The following is a 23,126-nucleotide window of genomic DNA, read 5'->3' as shown; positions in this document are numbered from 1 at the left end:
ATGGATTCATGGTATCTGCCTTGGTTTCTTCTGTTCTCTGCTATTCTCCCCGTGGTTCCTGGCTTGGTAAGGAAACAGTTTTGGAAAATGATTAGATAAATTGGGGGCTGATTGCCTGTTTGTCCATTTCTTGTTTTTTAGGAATTTCAAAACATTAATGAAAGGAGTGTTTCTTTTGGGGCCAGCAAGGGACAGGCAGGGTCATAGGGAGTGAGAAGAAGCCCCCCAGGGGGAAAGAGTCGGGGACATTGACATAAAGTTATATATTTCTTTCAGTTTCATTTTTGTGTAGCAAGTTTTCTTTTGATAACATGGAAAATGCGAAATGTGACAACCATTCCATTTTTACTGCTGAATGAAACGCATACTGCTGTTACCATGACATGAGACACGAATGGAGTGAATGATGAATGTCACTGGCAAAGCAAACACTTACAGTTTTGTAGCATGGGGTTTCTCATCTGCTTCTTTGTCCATTTCAACCAATCTTGCTACAGTGACAGGTAGTTTGTACCACAGGCTAACGCAGGGTTTTAAATGAAGTTTCAAATGCCTCGGGGAGAGGCGGGGACTTTAGTTGGGATTTAAAAATAAGTGATTATATTGAGTTGATATTCTGTAAATGGGATCTACAGCATTGAGAAAAAGAGATACCATTTAAGACACGTTAAAATTGAAGTTATGCACCAATATTTTTCCATTGGGTGCCTTGGTATTCGTCTATGAGTGTGAGACAAATGAGGCACTTCTTAATGTCAAAAAGAAGGGTAAACTATCCGATCAGTTCATTCCCACTGCTTGCCTAACAGTCCATAGGATTTTGGTATTTGGCTATGTAAGCCATACTAACCAGTTTTACAGACAGTCTGAGTTTCGGGAGGGTGAGCTGCATTACTATGAGTTGGTGGAACCAGGAATATGACCCACACCTACTGTCTGCCAGGCCCATGAGCTTTTTCACTAGACTCCACTAAGACATTTCTCAGGTTTACTTACGTTTTTCTATTGGGCAGGTATTCTGGGTTTTTCATGTGATCACTTGTAGAACCTATTTTCAGAAGTTTGCCATTTTTTTTAAAAGTTTTTTTTTAATTGCAAAGTATACCCATTGATTTTTTTTTCCTTAAACATTTGGTATTGTCTTTGAAAGCAGAGTGTTGAGAAAAATGTGAAAGAAAAACATGATTAATGAGGTCTTCAATAAAATTTCTTTAGAAGGGATTGTAATAAATTACAATAATTACAATACAATAAATTACAATTACAATGTTTCAACGATAGGGATAAATTATTAGGTTTTTCAAACATTGCTCCCTGAATCCTTTAGAGAATCATTTTTAAGGTGAATGTTTATCTGAGGGCTGGAGTCTTATGTTCTGCCTTCTTTTCAATCTGTGAAATTGGTTTCTTGTTTCTTTCACCTTCAAATTCATATAACAGCCAGTTTCATTTTTTTTTTTATATGAAATAAGAAGACCCTTTAGTCAGAAAGTTATTATAGACTACAAATTAGCTGTCTTGGATATAAGCCAGAAAGTAATACATAATATTAATAAAAAAAATACAAATTGGGGCCCCTGGGTGGCTCAGTCGGTTAAGCGGCTGCCTTCGGCTCAGGTCATGACCCCAGGGTCCTGGGATCGAGCCCCGCATCGGGCTCCCTGCTCATCGGAGAGCCTGCTTCTCCCTCTCCCTCCACCTGCCACTTTGCCTACTAGTGCTCTCTATCTTTCTGTCAAATAAATAAATAAAACCTAAAAAAAAACCCCCACAAATTGCTAGATATAAATTGGAACCGAGAAGATCATTTATGTCATGGGCGTCATAATAATGCTTTTTTTTAATGTGTTTGTTTCTCAGCCAACTCGAGAAAACTTTGGTGAGTCTATTTTGAGTTTTTGCTTCAAGTTATAGTAAAAGAAAGTTATGTGGATAATAGAACAACAAAACATAAGAACTAAGGACGCATTTAATGTGAAGTACAATGCATAATTGCATAAGCATAATTTTATAATTGCTTTGAACTTTAATCAAACACTGCCTTCTTTTGATTCATTGAGGAATGTTTTATTGTTCCTGTTCCAGGGTTCCACATACCAAGCAAAAAAATAAATGGTGATATAGGAAAGTCCAAACACAGTGACTAACACAAGACATCCCATCAATGCTTGCCATTATTACTTTTGCTATTTTGTATAAACTGAGACCTGATGTCCATCCTATTCTGTTGTACACTTAGAGATTTGGCTATATTATCCACTCTTTTGTAACTTAAAAGAGTAATTCAAATTTAAATTAGGAATTTTGCTTGAGGGTTCCCAGGTATGTTACTAGCAAGGGATATATTGGGCAGACTGGACTGGTTTGACCAAATTTAAACCTTTACTTCCTATTTAATCTAATCATCTAGTCTTTAAAATTAAGTTTAATATTATATAGAATGATCAATTTCTTATTCCTGAAGTCATCTGGCATTCAAGGGACATGGATAAGATAAGAACATATGTGCAAAAGCCCCATAGCCCCAAGCCTGGCTCATGAGAGGTTCTCAGTCAATCAATCAATCAATCAATCAATCAATGTATATTGAATCAGAACCTGTTCTCCATCAGTCAAACAATCAATCAGTGTACATTGAATCAGAACCTAGTAGTCACTTACTAAGGCAAAAGAAAGTTACTTACTTTTAATTTGGTAATTGATGAAGATTGTCTTCTTTCATAAACATAATGTTCAATGTGGTTTTCTTTGTTCCTTTAGTTAAAGATGTAGATGGTGGACTCGATCAAGATATATTTGATATCAATGAAGGTTTGTGGATTTTTTTTCACATTTTTTATTAAGTGGAGAGTTCGAATCCAGTTTGCTAACATGAATTTTTATCTTCCCTCATAGATTTGGGACTGGATCTTTTTGAGGGGGACATCAGACTTGATGGGGTGAGTTGAAACAAAGCAAGGAAGAATCTTCTATTAATTACTGCAAACCAAAATACAGAATATCTGAGAATGATTGGGCAACATGGGCTTTGTTAAGCCCGACTGTCTCTAAGGATACCAAGTCCTGGTGACAGATTTATTTAATGAATATATTATACTCTGAGAGACTCCCATAATAGTGCCTTCATCAGCCATTCCTCAGATTTCTGTGTGGTCAATGCCACCATCACCCACCATGTATGCCTTGGTCTTACTGATCTGATGGATTTTCATTATTGGAACAATATGATGTTTTCATTTTTAAATAGAACCTCACTGATTTAATCTAGTTGAAGCAAAATTAAACTGAATTTGTAAACGTCAATGAATTGGGCTTTTTACCATAAAAGATAGATTTTGTGACTTCTATCCTGACAGCTAAAAATAGTGTTGCCAAGTAAAGATCCTCCCAAATCTATGCATGAAGAGTACATGGTACACAGATGAACATAGGTACCTTACAGATAGTTTAAGTCAAACCTCCACTGGGAATGTCAACTCAAGAAGCAGAGCTGCAGTATCCAGTGGTTGGTCCTGGGCTCTTCTGTCTGTACTCTTTCTTGATTTCACCTTGTGACAGGGTTTGACATGTCATCTCTATGCTGATGACTTCAGATATGTGGCTCTCATCCCTTCCTTCTGCTGCACTCCAGACTGGTCTATCCAGGTGCCAATTTGTCAGTTCCGTTTCTGTGTCTTTGAGGTGCCTCAAATGTAAGGTGTCCTAAACTGAACTCAGATTTTTCATGCAAACTGCTCCTCCCAGATCTTCCCTCTTAGCAAAGTCATCCCCCTACTCCCCTGAATAAGTAAAAACTCCAGGAGTCACCTTTGCTTCTGCCCTTTCTCTCACCCCACCATCTGGTCCACTGGCAAGTTCTGCTATTTCTGTCTGCAACGCATGCCCCAAATAACCCACTTTTCTCCTAATTTGTCTTTCTATTTCAAATATTGCTCCCCTATAATCTTTTCCACCCTGTCCCCACCTCCCATCCCCCCCATAGCCAAGTGGTCTTTTAAACAGGCAATGACACCATTTCACTTCCTGGCTTGAAACTCTTCAGCAGGGTGGCTCAGTCGGTTAAGCATCTGCCTTTGGCTCAGGTCATGATCCCGGGGTCCTGGGATCAAGTCCCGCATCAGGCTCCCTGCTCCGCGGGGAGATTGCTTCTTCCTCTCCCTCTGCTCCTCTGCTCCTGCTCTCTCTCTCTATCTCAAATAAAGAGATAAAAATGTTAAAAAAAAACAACAACAAAATTCTTCAACAACTTCCTACTGCATTTAGAATAATATCCAAATTTACCCACAGCCTTCAAGACCTGCATAATTTAACTCCTGCCTATCTGTCCTCCCATCTCCCCCACTTCTCTCTTATCTCATCTCTTTTTTCTCCTAATTCATGAGGCTACTGGCCTCAAAACAGATTAGAACATATCAAGTCTTGGGGTGCCTGGGTGGCTCAGTCGTTAATCATCTGCCTTCGGCTCAGGTCATGATCCCAGGGTCCTGGGATCGAGCCCCGCATCAGGCTCCCTGCTTGGCTGGAGGCCTGCTTCTCCCTCTGCCACTCCCCCTGCTTGTGTTCCCTCTCTCGCTATGTCTCTCTCTGTCAAATAAATAAACAAAATCTTAAAAAAAAAAGAACATACCAAGTGTTATTCCCACCTCAGAACCAGAGCAACCCTCCACGACTATTACATGTATCCTGCTTAAACTTACTTATTTTCTTGCATTTTAAATTTCATTTATTTTTTGATTAACTATTCATTGTTTCCCAAGTTTTTGCCTGATTCATCAAATTAACCCTTCACATTTATTTTTGACAGGCACAAGATAGAAATTCTATCATTGGAGAAGAATACAGATGGCCTCATACCATTCCATATGTTTTAGAAGATAGCTTGGGTTGGTATATACCTTGGAGTATGTGTAACTGATGTATGTTCCTGACAGAATATAATCACAGTATTTCTTTCTTTCTTTTCTTTTCTTTTCTTCTTCTTTCTTTCTTTCTTTCTTTCTTTCTTTCTTTCTTTCTTTCTTTCTTTCTTTCTTTCTTTCTTTCTTTCTTTCCTTAAGATTTTATCCATTCATTTGACAGAGAGAGAGAGAGAGAGCACAAGCAGGGGGAATGGCAGGCTGAGAGGGAGAGAGAAGCAGGCTCCCCACGGAGTAGGGAGCCCGATGTGGGGCTTGATCCTAGGACCCTGGGATCATGACCTGGGCTGAAAGCAGATGCCCAACTGACTGAGCCACCCAGGTGCCCTATAATCACAATATTTTCAAGGGTAGGCTCGCATGGTCTTTAAGGGTTTGTTGCTTTATGGAGCCATGAACTACTTATAAAAATAAGCAAAATGAACAATGAAAAGAACCTAAATGATTTTGTCTGAAATAGTTGCTGAATTCTGACCAAGAAAGGGATTAATGCAACCAACATTTATGGAGAGCCTACTCTATATTGGGTGCTGGGGACATAAAGGTCAGGGAATTAGTCTTTATTTGAAAGTAGTGGTTTCCCATATGTTCAGAAATTACATACGAGTTAAAAACATGAAACAAAAAAAATATTTTAGGACCTGGCCTAAATCCATTAGCAAGTTCTGCCATTTCTGTCTTGCAATGCATGCCCCAAATAACCCACTTTTCTCCTAATTTGTCTTTCTATTTCAAATATTGCTCCCCTATAATCTTTTCCACCCTGTCCCCACCTCCCATCCCCCTCATAGCCAAGTGGTCTTTTAAACAGGCAATGACACCATTTCACTTCCTGGCTTGAAACTCTTCAACAGGGTGGCTCAGTCGTTAAGCATCTGCCTTCGGCTCAGGTCATGATCCCGGGGTCCTGGGATCGAGTCCCACATCAGGCTCCCTGCTCCGCGGGGAGACTGAGTTTACCAAATAAAATGTTTACCAACATTTTATTTTACCAAGTCAGGAACTTACCCAACTACAAGAACCCACTATCTTTATCATCATCTTTTCATAAAATAAAGAAAATTTCAATAGTAAAAAGTCAGAAGAATCCAATCCAAAATTAAGGACAGCTTTTCTATAGAAGAAATTTAATTGTAAATGGAAAACTCTAAACATGGTCCTCATTTTATTTATGGTGCTAGTTACCAGAATCACTTTGGGAACTGTCTTTTGGGAAACTTTTCTTAAAGTTCATACATTTCAGTGGAGATTCAGATATGCCAAGAGTTAATTATAATAGAATGGAATAAACATTTTGCTTAGTGATACGTTCAAAAGCTATGGGAGCACATTGGAGGAGCATTGAACTCAACCTAGATATAAAGGCATATGCATCAGGAAGCAGCTGACACTGCAGCAGGGTGGCCATGAAAATTATGCAAGTTGTACACAATACATCGGTGCCTGGGCGGGGGGCAAAGTGGGACTGAAATCAAGTTTGCATTTTGTTCATCAAGAGGCATTTGTTACTTTGTGTGCTACTTTGTGTGTGTTACTTTGAAGTGCTATTTATCTACCTGCCAAATCAACACTTGCTGCGTCTGCCCCGATGAGGTGCTTCTTTGTAATCTGCAGAAAGGCATTGTGTGGGCCAGTACCCCCTCTGATGGCAAGGGAAGGGTGCTCTAGGCAGATGGGTCACTATGTGCAAAGGCATGAGGAAAGGAGAAAACCCTTAACTGGAATTTAGATTGGAAGTGGGGAGTTAATGAGATTGAACAGGTAGGCAGGATCTAGATTGGAAAGGCTTGAGTGTTTCCCACGTTAAAGAACTTGGTGTGCCTATTGATGGTGATGTAGGACCTCCAACAGTTTTAACGTGGATGTGAGATTGTGATCCTGCTAGTTGCAGTGTAGAAGATGTATCATCAGTGAGGCAAAAAGAAAGTAAGGAGATCAATGAGGAGATGATAGAAGAAATTCAGGGAAAGACTGAGAGTTTCTGAACCAAGACTCTCTCACTGAGGATAGACGAGAATGGACAATTCTAAGGGAGACTTAGGAGGCAGTTGTTAGATTTGGTGATTGACTGCAAAAGGTCAAGAAGAAGGTGGGTCTCGGTAAAGAGTTCCTGGTGCCCAGGATTCAGTCTTAGGCCACTGGATGGATGGTAGTGCCTGTATCAAGGATAGGGAATATATCTTGAAGAGGGTGGAGTAGAGAAGTGTGGTGGAAATTAGCATTTGGCATGCAGAGTTTGAAATGTACCAGGCCCACTGTGCTGGAGAGATCATATAAATTGTTGTATGGCCTAGTCATTAAAGATAGAGAGACATTTGGGTGTTATTAGGCTGTGGGAGATGGTTGAAGCCGGGGGGGTATGGATGAGCACCTTGTACAATGCCCTGCATATAACAGGTGCTCCTTAGATAATTGGATCTTATTGAGTGGCCCAAGAAGATTGTTTTGAGGGAGAAGATGGCCGAGATTAGAATTCAGCTCAGGAGGACAACTTTCTAGAATTGATATAGAATGGGGCATCTGATAGAAGTCATTGAGAAGGGAGGACTGGCCAGAAACATCGATGAAAAACCAAGAGTAGATAGAAAAAGCCAAGAAAAAATAAAAAAATTAAAATAAAAAATAAATTGATAAACTTATATAAATCAAACACATTAGGTAAAAAAATTCAGTCCAGATCTTACCATCCAAACTGTGAACATTTTTACATGGGTATCACTATAGTGTTTTAAATATTTTTAAGTTGTTTTGTTTTATTTTTTATTTTGTTTGTTTATTTATTTGTTAGTTTGTTTTAATTTATTTTAAAGTAAGCTTTACACCCAGTGTGGGGCTGAACTCACAACCCTGAGATTAAGAGTCGCACACTCTACCGACTGAGCCAACCAGGTGTCCCTGTTTAAATTTTTTGATCTGCTTTTCTTACTTAATATTACAACATCATTTTGTGTTAGTTTTATAACATAATTAAACTCCAAATTTTTATAGGTCATATTTTAATTCTATGATTTTGGGATTCTTTCTTATTTGGAAAGTACTTTACCTCTGTTTAATATTGTAGCATTGAACTTGCTCTCTATGCTCAAAGTGAGAAGAGTATTTCCACGCATTTCTGAAATTTAAACCATCTTCAGATGACTCCAAGGAAATCACTAAGCAAGGCCACTTTTACAGGTAGCAACAGAAAATGCCTGTGAAGGGTTAGTAAATAGCTATGAAGCATTCACTGGAAGTGATTTCTGGCTCTCCAGAAATACATGAACCTTATTAAATTATCAACATATTAAATTCTGCTTTAGTCCTTTTGCTTACACTTCAAGTGTTACCCACTATTAGATGCAGCTCCCCTGAAAGGGGTAACACTTGAGCTTCTTTCCTGAATGTCTTTGTTCCATTCATGCCTCTGAATTTTTTGAGCTCCGTGTCTATCCAACCTATTAGCATCCCTCTTCATTCTGAAACAATGGTTATTTCTTTTTCTTTAAAGATTTAATAATTTATTTGACAGACACAGAGAGAGACAGACAGGAGCAGAGGGAGAGAGGGAGGGAGAAGCAGCCTCCCCGTTGAGCAGGGAGCCCAATGCAGGGCTTGATCCCAGGACCCCGGGATCAGGACTTGAGCCGAAGGCAGATGCTTAACCAACTGAGCCACCCAGGCGCCCCTGAAGCAATGGTTCTTAAGCCTAATTTGGGCCCTGAACTCACTTGAGAAGCTCACGAACAGTCTCCCCAGGAAACACACTTTGCGGATATAGATATAGACTGACACAGATATAGATGATAGATGATATAGATGACATAAATAGAGATATAGATACTTCACATACAAACATATTCATGGACTCTCCCATCTCAAGGTCCTCAAGTTAAAAGCTCTGCTGTGGGGCTTTAAATACATACTATAACTTCTCAGATGAAGCCGTGACAATGAGTGTTCACTTTGGCTGCCTGTGATCCAAGGTATATGTTCTTCGAGGTAAGGAAATGTCTTTTTTGTTGTTCTGTAATGTGCTCTTTAAAGGTTCCAGAGAAATAAAAAACAGGGCAAAATCAGGGATTTGAAGAATAATCAAATCTTGTATATGATACATACTTAATTTGTACAGAATACTAAATTTGGTAAAAAGAAAACGCTACACATTCACGAAGGGACTGACTCATAAATAATATATTGCATAGCCTGTTTCCATGGTGAATCATTCAATGGTGATAATTTTAATAAGTGTATTTCTTGTTGGTTTTCTTCCATCAGGAATGAACGCAAAGGGAGTTATCCTTAATGCATTTGAACGCTATCGCCTAAAATCATGCATTGACTTCAAGCCTTGGGCTGGAGAAGCTAACTATATATCAGTGTTTAAGGGCAGCGGGTAAGGCGGAGAATTTGTTTTCTAGGGGTTCAAATGAGAACGTTGCAGCTGTGAGCTGTTCCAGCAGTTGTCCTAGGCCCTGACCTTGAGGTGGGTGGGGGGCTTCCTTAGCCATTTGCTGGAGAGTAAAAGACAAACTGCATTTAGTGTCTCTAGCTATAAAAAATAATATATATATTTTAAAGATTTTATTTATTTATTTGAGAGAGAGAGAGAGAGAGAGACAGCGAGAGAGGGAACACAAGCAGGGGGAGTGGGAGAGGGAGAAGCAGGCTTCCCACGGAGCGGGGAGCCCGATGCGGGGCTCGATCCCAGGACCCTGGGATCATGACCTGAGCCGAAGGCAGACACTTAATGACTGAGCCACCCAGGCGCCCCTAAAAATAATATTTTCATACATGCAACCATATTAAGACAAGGAGGGTGGGATTGCATGCCATCCATCCCACAACTCAGGGAACTTCAGCCATTCGTAGCTTACATCTTCCTTCTTTCCCTCTTCCAGTAAAACACGTGTGTAGGTGCGTGCATGTATGTGTGCACTCATGTGTATCTCAATTTATTTTAACCTAACTACACTTACTACTTGAGTTAAACTGACAGTGTTATTTGCCTGGAGCTCAGCAATTCCGCGTGGTTGCTATACCTATAAAAACCTTATTAGCAGTCATCCACAAACCAAGGGCAATGTGAAAAACTTAGAAATTTCCAGGAAAAAATCAGGACTGGGTTGATTGGGGGATGACTTGCTCCTATGTAATAGTTGATGCCACGGCCAGATCTCCAAATATCATCTGGTCTGTAAGGTTTCTCATACCTTGCCAGGGTTAAGAGAGAGATGCAATGTCCTGATTAGAAGAGTGAAGGATCTAGGTGGGTAACTGAGTGGACTGGGCACTGGGGATTTTACTCTGAGCCATCATGAGAACACCCTCTCCCCCTGTCCTGTGACCTCTCCTGTAAGCTGCTGGTCTTCAGTGGGAAACAGGCATGTGGGGAAGCAAGAACTCTCCATCGGGGAAAACTGCGACAGAATAGCAACAGTCCAACACGAGTTCCTCCACGCACTGGGATTCTGGCATGAGCAGTCACGTTCTGACCGGGATGACTATGTCAGCATAATGTGGGACAGAATTCTGTCAGGTACATTTCTTTTGTTTTCTTACAGTTTTCTTTTTCTATTAAAAACTGAATTTCTAAGCATGTGCCATCTCTTGCCAACTGTTAATAATGGAAAAACTGTCTTGATGTTTTACTTCTGTAAGCTTTAGAGATCAGATCCACCTCACTATTTCCACAAAATCATCCCATTTCAAGTTGCCATCCATTGCCCGTTAGTGTGATCCTAAGCAACTAGGTATCCTCTCTAAATGCATTTGCGTACTGTATTACTTGCACACATGTTCCAGTAACCGTGAAATCCTTGACTATGTCAGTTCCTTCTGATGACTCCTGTCTGTGCTATCATTCCCGGGTGCCTCCCCACCACGCCTCTCAAAGGCCTCTTACCTCCATCTCCATCTACTGTGGGTGCCCCCACCCTCCCATCAGCACCTGCCAATGATCCTGACTGTCCCAACACCACCTTTGAGAATCTACCTTTCTATTAGCTGTTCTTAGAGCCTTACACTACATGTTAATGTCCAACCCTGGGCAGTAATGGAAACTTAGAAGAAGGTAAGCTAAATGTTGTGAGCATCAAGTAATTAAAGATCTTTTCAAATTTATCATTTAGGCAGAGAGCACAATTTTAACACCTACAATGACCAAGTATCAGACTCCTTGAATGTTCCCTATGATTACACCTCTGTAATGCACTACAGTAAGACTGCTTTCCAGAACGGAACAGAGCCAACAATTGTCACAAGAATCTCAGACTTCATGGATGTGATCGGCCAACGAATGGATTTCAGTGACCATGATCTCTTAAAGTTGAATCGACTATATAACTGCAGTATGTGGCAGGTTCTTTGAAATGCCTTCTGTGTCTCTCTGCCATGTAGGAAAAATTATGTGCTGTGCCATTTTGCTGAGCATTGCTGGCTTTTCTGAAATGATGGTTGGATAGTTGTTTGATAATTATAATTTCATAGTTGAAGTTTGATATTAAGAAAAAAACAACAACAACATAAGAGCACCCAAATCCCAATCCACAGCTTAGAAGCCACATGTTTCTTCTCAGAAGATCTGGCCTTCAGATCTAAACACAAATTGGGTCCTATAGTAACATGCCCCATGTAAATGTTTTGAATGAAGAGCTGTCATACAAATGGGATCAAATAATCTGTGTTGCAGTTTAATAATCTGGGTAACTAGAGGAGTGTAGACTCAGGTTGCTATACATTAGATAATTAAAGAAAAATGTCTTGGGGCAGACAGCTTATTCAGATACACAGAGTTGATCAATCCCTTGGTTTTGCAGATATTGAGAAGTCTTCAACCCCCAGAATCAGCAAGGTGTCCCCTTTAATGCCATTCTGGTATTCCTAGTACTTCCGTGGCAAACTCAGTTTTTATTACTTGGATTATCATGTTGGAGGAGTGTCAGTAATTGTTGCTTTGCTTTTGTAGCCACTTCCCTGAGCTTTATGGACTCATGCAATTTTGAACTGGAAAATGTGTGTGGTATGATTCAAAGTTCAAATGATAATGCTGACTGGCAATGGGTGTCCCAGGTTCCCAGGGGGCCAGAGAGCGATCACTCCAGCATGGGCCAGTGCAAAGGTAACAAGAGTGAGATATTTCTGGATTTTACACTTGGTGACCCCAGCATTTTCCTTTGCTATGATAGACTGGGATTTTATCCCTAATTTCTATCTGAATTATTAATGATAACCCATTCGGTTGCTACTAAGGATACAGTTCTATGCCTTATAAGGACATGGCTCATTTCTTTGCTTTTCCTCTTTACTTTTCTTTTCTTTCTATAAGTCAGAGCTGGGCTCTGTGAAACCTCTCCCTGTCTGTGCCCACAGCAGGAAGGGACTGTACCTCCTGGAAGGGCTCTTATGTCCAGGGTAGTGGGGTGGTTTTCTCAAAGCTTACGAGATATAAGAGATTTTCCAGTGAACAGCACAAGGCCGTGAATTAATCCGTTTCAGAATTTCAGTTGGTTGTGATTACACCCCCCTGTTATAAAAGTCCTGAAAATGAAGAGACAAAGACCAATTTATTTAATTTTATTCAGATGAGTATCCTTTTCCATCATAATTTTGTTTTAAATTAAACAATCATTTATTTGGCTACAAGTACTCCATTTTTATTTATTTGCTCATTCCTGGCAACAAAGATGTATGACTAGACTTCAGAACTCAGGGTCATTGCATGACAGCTCAGCCAGTCTAGGCAGTCGTTGGGGTCCCTAACAGTGAAGAGTGCTTTTCCTTTTCTTTTTCTTTCTTGGAGGGCTGGGGGCAGGAAGGCAGATGTTAAGGGTACAGACTTGCAACTAGTAGTAAAGAAGCTCTGGAGATCTAATGCACCGTGCAGGGAATATAGACAGCAATATTATATTCTAATCACTAAACTTACTGAGAGACTAGAACTTATTTATTCTGACCACAAAAAAAAAAAGAAATGATAATTATATGACATGTTAGAGGTTGCTACAGTGGCAATCATATTACAGTATATAAATGTATCGAATTAACATGTCGTACACCTTAAATTTACACAATGCTCTATGTCAAATATATGTCAATAAAAATACCCTTTTTTTTTAAAATGCAGATTTGGATAGTGGATAGTGGTCCTCCATAGGCCAGAAGGAAGGAGGAAGGAAAGGAGGGAGGGAGAAGATGAGAGAGAGAGAGAGAGAGAAAGAGAGACACGAGGCCAAGAAGGTGATACTTTTTTTCTGAGTTTGAAAGCTATAGTAAGGATAAGGTGGCCTAAGATCTCTTTTATCAACTGCCTGCTCGTGGAACTGTACTTAAATACCCAGCACAGTGCTCCGCACGCAGTGGGTACTAAGTAGACGCATGCCTATACCTCTTATCTGCTTTGTCAATTCTGCTTTTGTTTTCTGAACAGGTTCTGGTTTCTTCATGCATTTCAACAGTAGCTCTGTAAGCGTGGGGGCCACGGCCCTGCTGGAAAGTCGAACATTATACCCTAAAAGAGGATTTCAATGCTTGCAGTTTTATTTATATAACACTGGAAGTGAAAACGACCAACTGAACATCTACACCAGGGAGTATCCTGCAGGCAATGTGGTTGGTACTTTAACGCTTGTGGAGGAAATAAAAGGTACAGTATCAACATTCTTATGGTCTCAGTTCAGAGTGAAGCAACTCTTTTAGTCTGTGGCACTGAGGAGGTCAGTTCTTGGCAGGTAATAAAAATACATGGGAGGAGGGCTGCCTGGGTGGCTCAGTCGTTAAGCGTCTGCCTTTGGCTCAGGTCATGATCCCAGGGTCCTGGGATCGAGCCCCACATTGGGCTCCCCGCTCCACGGAAAGCCTGCTTCTCCCCCTCCCAACTCCCCCTGCTTGTGTTCCCTCTCTCACTGTGTCTCTCTCTGTCAAATAAATACATAAAAAATCTTAAAAAAAAAAATACATGGGAGGGGTGCCTGGGTGGGGCAGTCAGTTGAGTACCTGGCTCTTGGTTTTCTGCTCAGGTCATGGTCTAATGGGACATGGGATCGAGGCCCACATTGGGCTCTGAACTCAGTGGGGAGTCAGCTTGAGATTCTCTCTCTGCCCCTCCCCCTACTCTTTTTCTCCCTCTTTCCCTCTCCCTCAAATAAGTAAATAAATCTTAAAAAAAAAAATACAAGGAAAACTAGTTTAGGCAAAATGGGAAGTTACTGGTTCAATGTACAGAGATCGTGGGATGGACGCGGGAGGAACTGGCCTCAGGCAGGGCTGGACCTACCCCTGAACATGCTCGGGGACCTTCATGTTATCTCAGATAGGCTTTGTCCACAAAACTGGTGCTTTGGATATTCTACTTCCCAGCTTACATTTTTATCAAATGTGCCATCAGACTGGAAAAGGGACTCTTCCTCTAATTTCTAGCTTAAAAAAAAAATCCTAGTGAAGAATTCTAATTGTTACGATTAGTTACAGTTAAGTGAAACTTCTGGAGCAATTCTTGAGTAGAGAGAGGGCAACACTCTATTCCAATCATCTGTCAGAGAGGTGGGTCATGTTGACCAACTATAAAAGCAGGTGGTTAAGAAATTTCCCTGCTGCCAATTCTGTTACTGTCTGCTCCACATATTGACCACTTGGTTTGAATGAATTGAGTAAAACCTATTATAAAATCAATCTACATTATGCTCTATGTCATACCATTTTCCTCCTGTAAACAGTAGCACAAAAGGTACTTAAGAACGTGCTTGGGAGTCCAGAATTTAAACAGATGGTGCTGATCTTAATGTAGTGGAAGTGCTCATGAAAGATTTTTGTTCAGTCCAGAGTCTACCCATAGATAATGGTATTTTCTGTAATTTGGATATTTCTAACTTATTTTCACATGATTGTGTTTCACAGTAAGTGCCAATATATTCAAGTTTTAAGTCATTGTGTTAACTACTAGTTTGACATGAATTCCTGAGCTGGCCTCTACCTGGGGGATTCTGAAATTTTTAAAATGTATTGCTGCTTCTTATTTGGGTATGTGATATAAGAAAATAAGACAAGACAGCATAACCTGTGCTACTAGTTAGGGGTAGGAGGTGATAGTGAAGGAGGAAGTGTAGGATGGGGAGAAAGATGATGGTATCAAATAGTAACATATTTATAACGTTGAGTCACTAGGAAATGATCTAAGGAGTAAATGGTAAATGTGGGCTTTCTGGGGTTCGGTGGATTCTTGTTTAATACTACCAAAACGTTGATGTAAAATTTTGCATGTGAAGGAAGTATTTCAATCAAACTATAAATGAGGCTTTGGCTGAGCCTCACAGGAATCCTGGGTACAAGTGTAGATGTTGGGTTTAGCTAACATAGAATGGGAGGTAACTCATATATAGGGCATGGAGTAGTCCTAAGTTAGGTGTGGTTGTTTAGTCAGCCTTCTCTGGGAAAGGGTGACCTAGCTGAGAAACAAGGAGATAAGCTTCCAGATATTCTGGAGGGCAGTTTGACACCACAGAACTTCCTTGAAGGGGATGGGCCTGGGCTGGCGAGGTAAGAAGATCATACTGCAGACCTGTAGGCATCAATAGCCCTAGGATGATCATTTGGCCTATGAAGGTTAAAAACTCTAATGTTGATTTGCACATGATTCTCAGTCCTTTGCTTTGGAATAATAATGTCTCTTTTGCAGAGATACCGATTGGGAGCTGGCAACTTTACCATGTAACATTGAAAATGACCAACAAATTCAGAGTGGTGTTTGGAGGGGTCAGAGGTGCTGGTGCATCATTGGGTGGCCTATCTATTGATGACATCAATCTTTCAGAAACACAGTGCCCTCATCATATCTGGCATATAACAAATTTCACACAGTTTATTGGCAGCTCAAGTGGAACTCTCTATAGTCCTCCATTTTATTCTCCTAAAGGTTATGCCTTTCAGATTCACTTGAATCTAAGCCATTCGACTAATGCAGGAATATATTTCCACTTGATCTCTGGAGCCAATGATGATCAATTACAATGGCCATGTCCTTGGCAACAAGCCACGATGACACTCTTGGATCAAAATCCTGACATTCGACAGCGTATGTCCAACCAGCGGAGTGTAACTACAGACCCATTTATGACCACAGGTTTGTGACTCATTTTCTTTATTGCTAATACATGATCATTGCTCTAGGAGGGATGGATGATTTGGGAATGAGAGACTGCATGGTCAGATACCTAAGGAGTATTGAGCCCCAAATTTTAGGAAGAGAAGATAATGAGTGGAAGGGCTTCAGCAGTTGTGGGGAGAGTCCCCCAGGCAGGACACTGTCAGGATGTGAGGTGGGAATATCTCTGAAAAATAGAGAAGATACTGATGTTATTCCTGGCAATTGATCATACCTGAATTCCCAGTTGTTCAAGGAGTGTTGTTTTAGAGTCTGGCATGCCTGGGTTCTAATCCAAAGTTTGCTTCTCATTAGCTATGTGATACTGAGCAAATAGTATTTTGGAGCCCCGGTGTCCTCAGCCATAAGACTGAGGCAGTAATAATAAGCACCCCCTTGCCACCAGGGCTGTCAAGCACAATTCAGCTCTTATAGAAGGGGTTGGTTCCTGATGAGAAGGAAGACATTGAACGGGTGCTCTGGAGTGTTGGGAAGGCTCTGAGAAGGGATTATAACTTCTTATTAAAGAGTTCTGGAGGACTTGCCAATGGTGACATCATTCCCCATCTTCCCAGTCTCAAAAAGGAACAGCTCCTCTTCCCCCCAAATGATCACATTTCTAATTTTAATAATCCTTTGCCCTCTGGGACCCTCACAAAAAGTGAAATTGTGGCAAGGTGAATATTATTGCCAAATTTGAATTCTATATTCGAAAAAAATGGACCTCAGTGACATAGGAAAAAAGAAACCACTAATCTGATAGGAAAAAAGAAATATTCACAAACAGGATTGTAGGGACTCGATGTTCAGAATTTCTTCACTTTGTCCCCAAAACATATTTCCCTGAACGAGCCACTGAAAATGGCTCAAAGTTGGATGGGTCACCACCTTCTCCCAGAAGCAGTACTTCTCATTGTCTTCTTTTCCTGAAGGATTTTGCTCTGGTAGGTGAGTAATTCAGCTAATGAGATGAATTGTTCTATGTTAATATTAAAAACTCTCTCAGGGCGCCTGGCTGGCTCAGTCGGGAGAGCACCTGACTCTTGATCTCGGATTCATGAGTTTGACTCCCCATGCTGTAGAGATTACTTAAAAAGTAAAACTTAAAAAAAAGTCTCAGAAACGTATTGATTTAACTTGGTGAAAAGGACTGTCTATGACTCAAGAACTAAGGAATGATTTTAATGCGCAGGGGAGTTTCTATACTGGCCGGTCAGTATAGGTGTTATACCCCACCCGGGAAGCTTTTGGTATGTGTCCACACCAATCCCAGAATGTGGTCTTCCTTGCTAGGCAATCTCATTTTCTTTAGAACAGTATAAATGAACAAGCTTCAGTGATTTGCCAGGGAACACATCACAGGTCAATGGCATCATTTAATTATTTTGAGCTCTATCCTAATTGTGTTTCACATTGCCTGTTCTTTCCTACCACCAAAAGCTATGATGATGCTAAACACAATCCATTAATATAAATTGCTTTTTCAGATAATGGAAACTATTTTTGGGACAGGCCTTCCAAAGTGGGAGAAGTGGCTTTTTTCCCTAATGGAACTCAGTTTAGAAGAGGTCAAGGCTTTGGAACCAGTGCCTTTATAACCCACAAGAGGCTGAAAAGCAGAGATTTTATAAAAGGAGATGAGGTTTATATCCTACTGACAGTGGAAGGTATGTCAGCAAAAATCGTTTTATATAAGCTATTTTTGTTGTGGCCATTGATTATTTACCATGTTCTTCTGGGTTCCATTTTTAGGCATAGGAGCAAATGGGCATGAGAGTGGGATTTTTTTTTTTTTTTGGTATGAATCATTAACAATATGAAAATAACTTAAATAAAAACAGTGACCATTCCTGGATAAAAAACTTAATTACCACCACATGGAGCCATGGAAAATTTAGGCCAGAAATCTTTAGAAACAAGTGGAAGTATAGCTATTGTACCCTAGAATTATATGCTGGGTTCCGGAAATAGAAATATTACACAGCACATGAAATTAAACTGGAAATGAACTGTCTTTATTGTGTTTTTCAAATATATGCACATACATACATATACATATGAGCATACAAGCATGCATATATATTTCTTACGTATCCTATATAAGCGCACACACATACGTTTTTTCAGTGGTAGCATTAATCTATTGCCTTTTAAAATTTCTTACCCATGGCACCTAAGAAATACATTTTCCAGGAATACTGCTGGTTTCCATGTTTTATGTGGCACCATTTTAACTCATTTACTATTAAAGACCCACTTGCATCTCAGTAAATCAGCATCTTGTTTGTGATGAAAGGTGGTGCAATTAAAACCCATGAAATTTTTATGTCAGTGTCAATTAGAGTAAATCTAGATGATACTTCTTGGAAAAACTTATTCAAGAATAACTGTGTCGAGGGAAAAATCGTCTTCTGTAGCAGAGAAAAAGTCACATGTTCATCAATTCAGTTCAACCCTGTTTGGAGGACAAGCAACAGAAAGCACCGCAAAGAATAGAGCGCCCTGATTGTTCAGGGGACCTGGTGGCTTGTGTCAGATATCCCCCAGTTTGCACCCCTCTAGCAAGAGACCTGTGACCTTGGGCAAACCCATCAACTGCCTTGCATTGCTGTGCTTTGGTCTCGGTGTCTGTCCCTCGAGGGTGGGTTATAAGGGACTGGGTGTCTTGTAGCTCACGCAAGCCCAGGCCCAGGTAAGCACGTGGTTCAGTTGACAGCCCCACAGGCTGGTCCAGCTTCAGTTTGCATCTAGATTTCGATTTTAATTATTTCATTGCCTGTGGAACCTAAGCATCTATTTTGAAACTTAAAGATCAATTACTTGTTAAAGTCAAACTGATTTCCATCCCTACCCTCCCTCTGCCCTCCTTAGACATATCCCATCTTAATTCTACACCAGTTCAGCCAACCGCAGGCCCTATCGTGAATGACCTTTGCATGAACTTTAAATGTGAGAACGATGGCATCTGCATTGTCCAAAATGGAAAAGCCGAGTGCAGGTAAGGGGTCACTTGGATGAGATCTTCCCATTCTCTTGTTAAAAAGTTTATCCTTTCCACATTGTAGGGTTAAACACTGATATCTTACATGAATGGTCAGTTGGTTCTCATCTCAAAGCCGTTCATGGGATATTTACTTTTTGCTCTCCATTTAGGACTTTGGATAGCTACAAAACAGTAAAATTATTTATGAAGAACTAGTACATTATATTGTAATTGCCTGAAAAATTCCTTATGAGTTATATGTCTTATGAAGTCCTCACAACAGTCTGGTGTGGTGAAATGGAACTGTCCCCATTTTCTAGATGGAGATAGTTCTCAGACATTCTGGGATGAATTTGGCCAAGGGGTACAGGGGGGAGGTGGAGGGACAGAGACATGAGAACTAAATTTTCTCCATTATCTACGCCACCTTCCTTTCCCACCTTAGGGCCACTGTTTTGAGTACCAATGAATAGTAATTCCATTTCTTTTCCATTGGCCTTGCCTGGCCTCCTGGAACTAGTCTAAACATTCCCCTCTGGTTGAGTTCCATATGTCAATGACCAGAATGTTGATCCACACCTTCAATGGTGAAGATTTTCAGACTGAAATATCAACTTGTAACTCTGGGTCACATTCCGATGTGCAGGTGTCTTTCAGGGGAAGACTGGTGGTACATGGGGGAGAGGTGTGAGAGGAGAGGCTCTACTCGGGACACCATTGTCATTGCTGCATCTTCCACCGCTGCCATGTTTGCCCTGATGCTGATAGTCACCCTCATCAGTGTCTATTGTATCAGGAAGAAATATCGTAGAAGGGCAAGTTCAAATACGGCAGCTATGACTCTGGAAAACGTAAGTTGAGTCTCATATTTGGTAATTCAAAACTTATTGATGAAATCATATGAAGAAGAATTAGGACGTTCTTATACACTTAAAAAAGAATCTATTTTCTATGCTGGATAACAGGTTTGAAACCATGAGTTCCTGTTACCTTCACAATAGGTCAACAGTTCTTAAATTGGAGTCCATGAGGGCTTTTGGGAAGGAGTTCATATCCTTCTGGAATTGTATCCAAACCTGTGTATGGTTGTACATTTTTTCTAGGGTGAGGGTCTGTGACTCTTCTAAGTCCCAACCTTCCTGGTAGAGGGGACAGGTGAACTGTGAGCGTTTTTGCTCTGAAGGTCTTTTGGCGGGTGGTTGAGCTCAGGCTTGTAGGAAGGGGGTGCCGACCTATTTGAGGCTTTTCCATTTCCAATCCATCTGGCTCCATGTGCAGTAACTAACTCTCAGGCAAGATTTTCAAGTAGAGGGATTAAAGTCTTGCCTCAGAGGGTCTCTGAAATGGCAATAGACTCTTGAAACTGCCCTGTCTCAGATTGGCTTTCCTGGAGAGAGTGTTCCTGGGAGCATGGAGTAACGGAGTAAGGGAAGCTGGACAGGGCAGAGGGTGAAGGTACACGGAACACGGCGATGGGGTTGCAGCAGAGGCCTAGGCCCTGCTATGGAGCTGAGATAGTGTCCTGAATTTAGGCAAGGGGGCCAAGCCAATGTACTCCCCCCGTCAACAGCCGTTGGATTGGGGTTGTCCCTGGGAGGAAGTGGACAACTGGGGGAGGTAGTGCCCCTCGTGGCAAGGGCATGTCTGCACGAAAGCCTTCCTTTTGAAGGGCAGGACTAAGCAGTAGCCCCAGCACCCACTACATATGCAGTAGTAGAGCACAGAGACTCCTAGTCTCACACACAAAAGAGCAGAAGGAAAATGGTGTCAAGTCTGAACATTGTTTAAAGGTGAAGCTATAAAATTCTTTCAGTTCTATTTCATTCAAAATAGAGTCCCTGAAAATTACTGGTGAAACTAAAGAAAAAAACATGCCCAATGAGGGTAATCTCTGAAACTAGAAATACTGCAATTAGCTAAATCAAGAGCATATTTTCTGAAGAAAAATGGCTATTCAAGACATACTATATTTTACAGTTATGATTTTTTGAAGTGGACAAACTGGTATTGAGACACTAAATTTGTTCACAAAGTTAGTCAAAAGATGGACAATGATAATGAACAGAAAGCAAATAGTTTTATTCCCACACACTGCTGTCATATTTCCTCAACAACAGGAAGTGTTTACAGCTAATCATAAAGCAATGGCTCAGTTACTTCCCAAGCTTATTAGAAAAGTACTTAAAATGTATACAGGTGTTTTGTTGTGGTTTAAAAAAAAACAAGTATTTCCGGCTTACTTTATGATTCAAAATAAAAGGGACAGATCGGCCAGTGACCTTGTAGGCCAACCTGATGAAAGCTGTATCTGCAGGCATGGTGCCCTGGGCCAGGTGGGATGCACTTGAGGTTTGGAGTAGTGGTTAGGGAAGAGAGGACACATTAGCTAGTAGAAAGGACTGCCAGTTATTCTTCTGGAAATTGGAAAATGTAGGTGTTATTAAAAGGGCTGACTTATGAAGCAAATATTGGAAGGAGTTAAAGAAAATGATAAAGAGAAGAGAGAGAAAGAAGGAAGTTAAATCAAGAAAGGGGAGAATTATCAAAGTATCAGGGACCTTAACGGTAGGGCCGTTAAGTAAACACACACACACACACACACACACACACACACACACACACACACCCCTAACCACCACATTCCCAAGAGCAAGAAATAAACTTACATTTTCCCCAGTCTAGGCATCTCTACAGTTAATTCACTGATAACGGAACCTCCAGATCTAGTTTAGGTCTTAAATCAGAATGCTCTTCTTTCTGAGGCTACAGTGTGTGCTCGTCCTAATGGTTTAGCATCTGAATTCCGCTAGCCAGACGGGCCAGTGCATCTTCCTGGAGACCTGGCTGGGGCAGCCCACCAGCTGGGAGGGATGCCAGGAGCCTGTTGATGGCACTTCATTTAAAAATGAGACTGCTTCACTGTGATTCACTGAAATGACAGTTTTTAAATTTAGAAATTAAATCATCAATTGTTCTTTCCCCTTTTAGCAGCATGCATTTTGAAGATTAACTCAACAATATGGCCAGCAAATGAAATTAAAAAGGATTCCTCATCATGGATTTCACCTAGAATCCATTCCAACTGCCTTGTTCTTCTATAAATGGATCTTCTCTGTAAATAGCTGGAAATACTATAAATCATTATTTTTGGTGAACATCTAATTGGTGAAATATTTGTGTTTTTGTTTTTAAAGGAGGGGAAGCAATTCTGAATCCCAGAGAAGTGTAATATTGTCTCTATAAAGGAGCACAGTAACTAGAGATAGCTTTCCAAATTACTGATCCTTCCTTTGGGGGGCCAAGGACAGCAGCCTCACAAGTGGATTGCCTGGGCACCCACTGGAAACACCCAGTGGGAATGATCTACATGCCATCTAAGCATTTGCGTGTGGCCCCGTCCCAGTGTAGAGAGGGGTGGTAGGACAGCTCCCTCTCTCTCTGGGAACACGTGCTCCTCTGGCCAAAGCTGGCCACTCTCTTGTTTTCTTCCACAGACTCTTCAGAAAGTGAGCTGGGTTTAGAATTTGTTTGAACGTGTACCTGCAATTGACCAGAAAATTTTTTAACTCCCAGAACAGTGGTTCTCCAAGTTCTCCGTCTCAGGAGTGATCGAGGGCCCCAAAGAGCTTTTGCTTGTGAATTTCACATTTATCAGTACTTACGGTATTAGAAATTCAAGCCAGGAAAATGTAAAACTATGTGTTTCTTAATCATTAATAAATAATAAACCCAATGTTTACATGTTAGTATAAATAATATTTTTATGAAAAAATAACTCTTTTTCAAAACAAGAAAATTTAGCAAAAGGAGGGGTAGTGTTTTACACTTTTTTGCAAATCTCTAATGTCTGGCTTAATAGAGAACAGCTGAATTCTCACATATGTGTCTGCAATTCGGTCTGTTGTGATATGTTATTTTCATTGAAGGATACAAAACAAATCTAGCCTTACACAGATATGTAATTGGAAAGGGGAGGTGTATTTAAATAGCTTTTCAGGTAATTGTGGATATTCTTTTTGAATAGTTTGTTAAAAGTTGACAAATGGTAATTTCTTAAAGGTTAGCTGCAGCTGGAACCTGAGACAGTATCAACGACCTCTTGTACTCCGTCTAG

At 40.6% G+C, this 23,126-nt stretch overlaps 1 protein-coding gene across 1 annotated transcript; it reads left to right on the top strand.

The window, feature by feature from the left end:
• MEP1B (meprin A subunit beta) lies at positions 1-22,621 on the top strand. Its single transcript, XM_088019395.1, has 15 exons — positions 1-66; positions 1,861-1,879; positions 2,761-2,811; positions 2,896-2,939; positions 4,805-4,883; positions 9,171-9,288; positions 10,253-10,431; positions 11,024-11,242; positions 11,860-12,012; positions 13,321-13,536; positions 15,565-16,008; positions 17,517-17,696; positions 18,901-19,027; positions 19,659-19,863; positions 22,586-22,621. Exons 1-15 carry the CDS (start codon positions 1-3, stop codon positions 22,619-22,621), a joined length of 2,136 nt encoding a protein of 711 aa, XP_087875521.1.
• Positions 22,622-23,126: the final 505 nt, after the last annotated feature.

This window comes from Eumetopias jubatus, unplaced genomic scaffold, assembly GCF_037043125.1.
Source record: "Eumetopias jubatus isolate StellerSeaLion01/CBP00866 unplaced genomic scaffold, mEumJub1_p1.0 scaffold_16, whole genome shotgun sequence".
NCBI classification, from domain to species: domain Eukaryota; kingdom Metazoa; phylum Chordata; class Mammalia; order Carnivora; family Otariidae; genus Eumetopias; species Eumetopias jubatus.
Note: the sequence above shows the minus strand (reverse complement) of the source record. Positions and strands in the feature narration are given on the sequence as shown.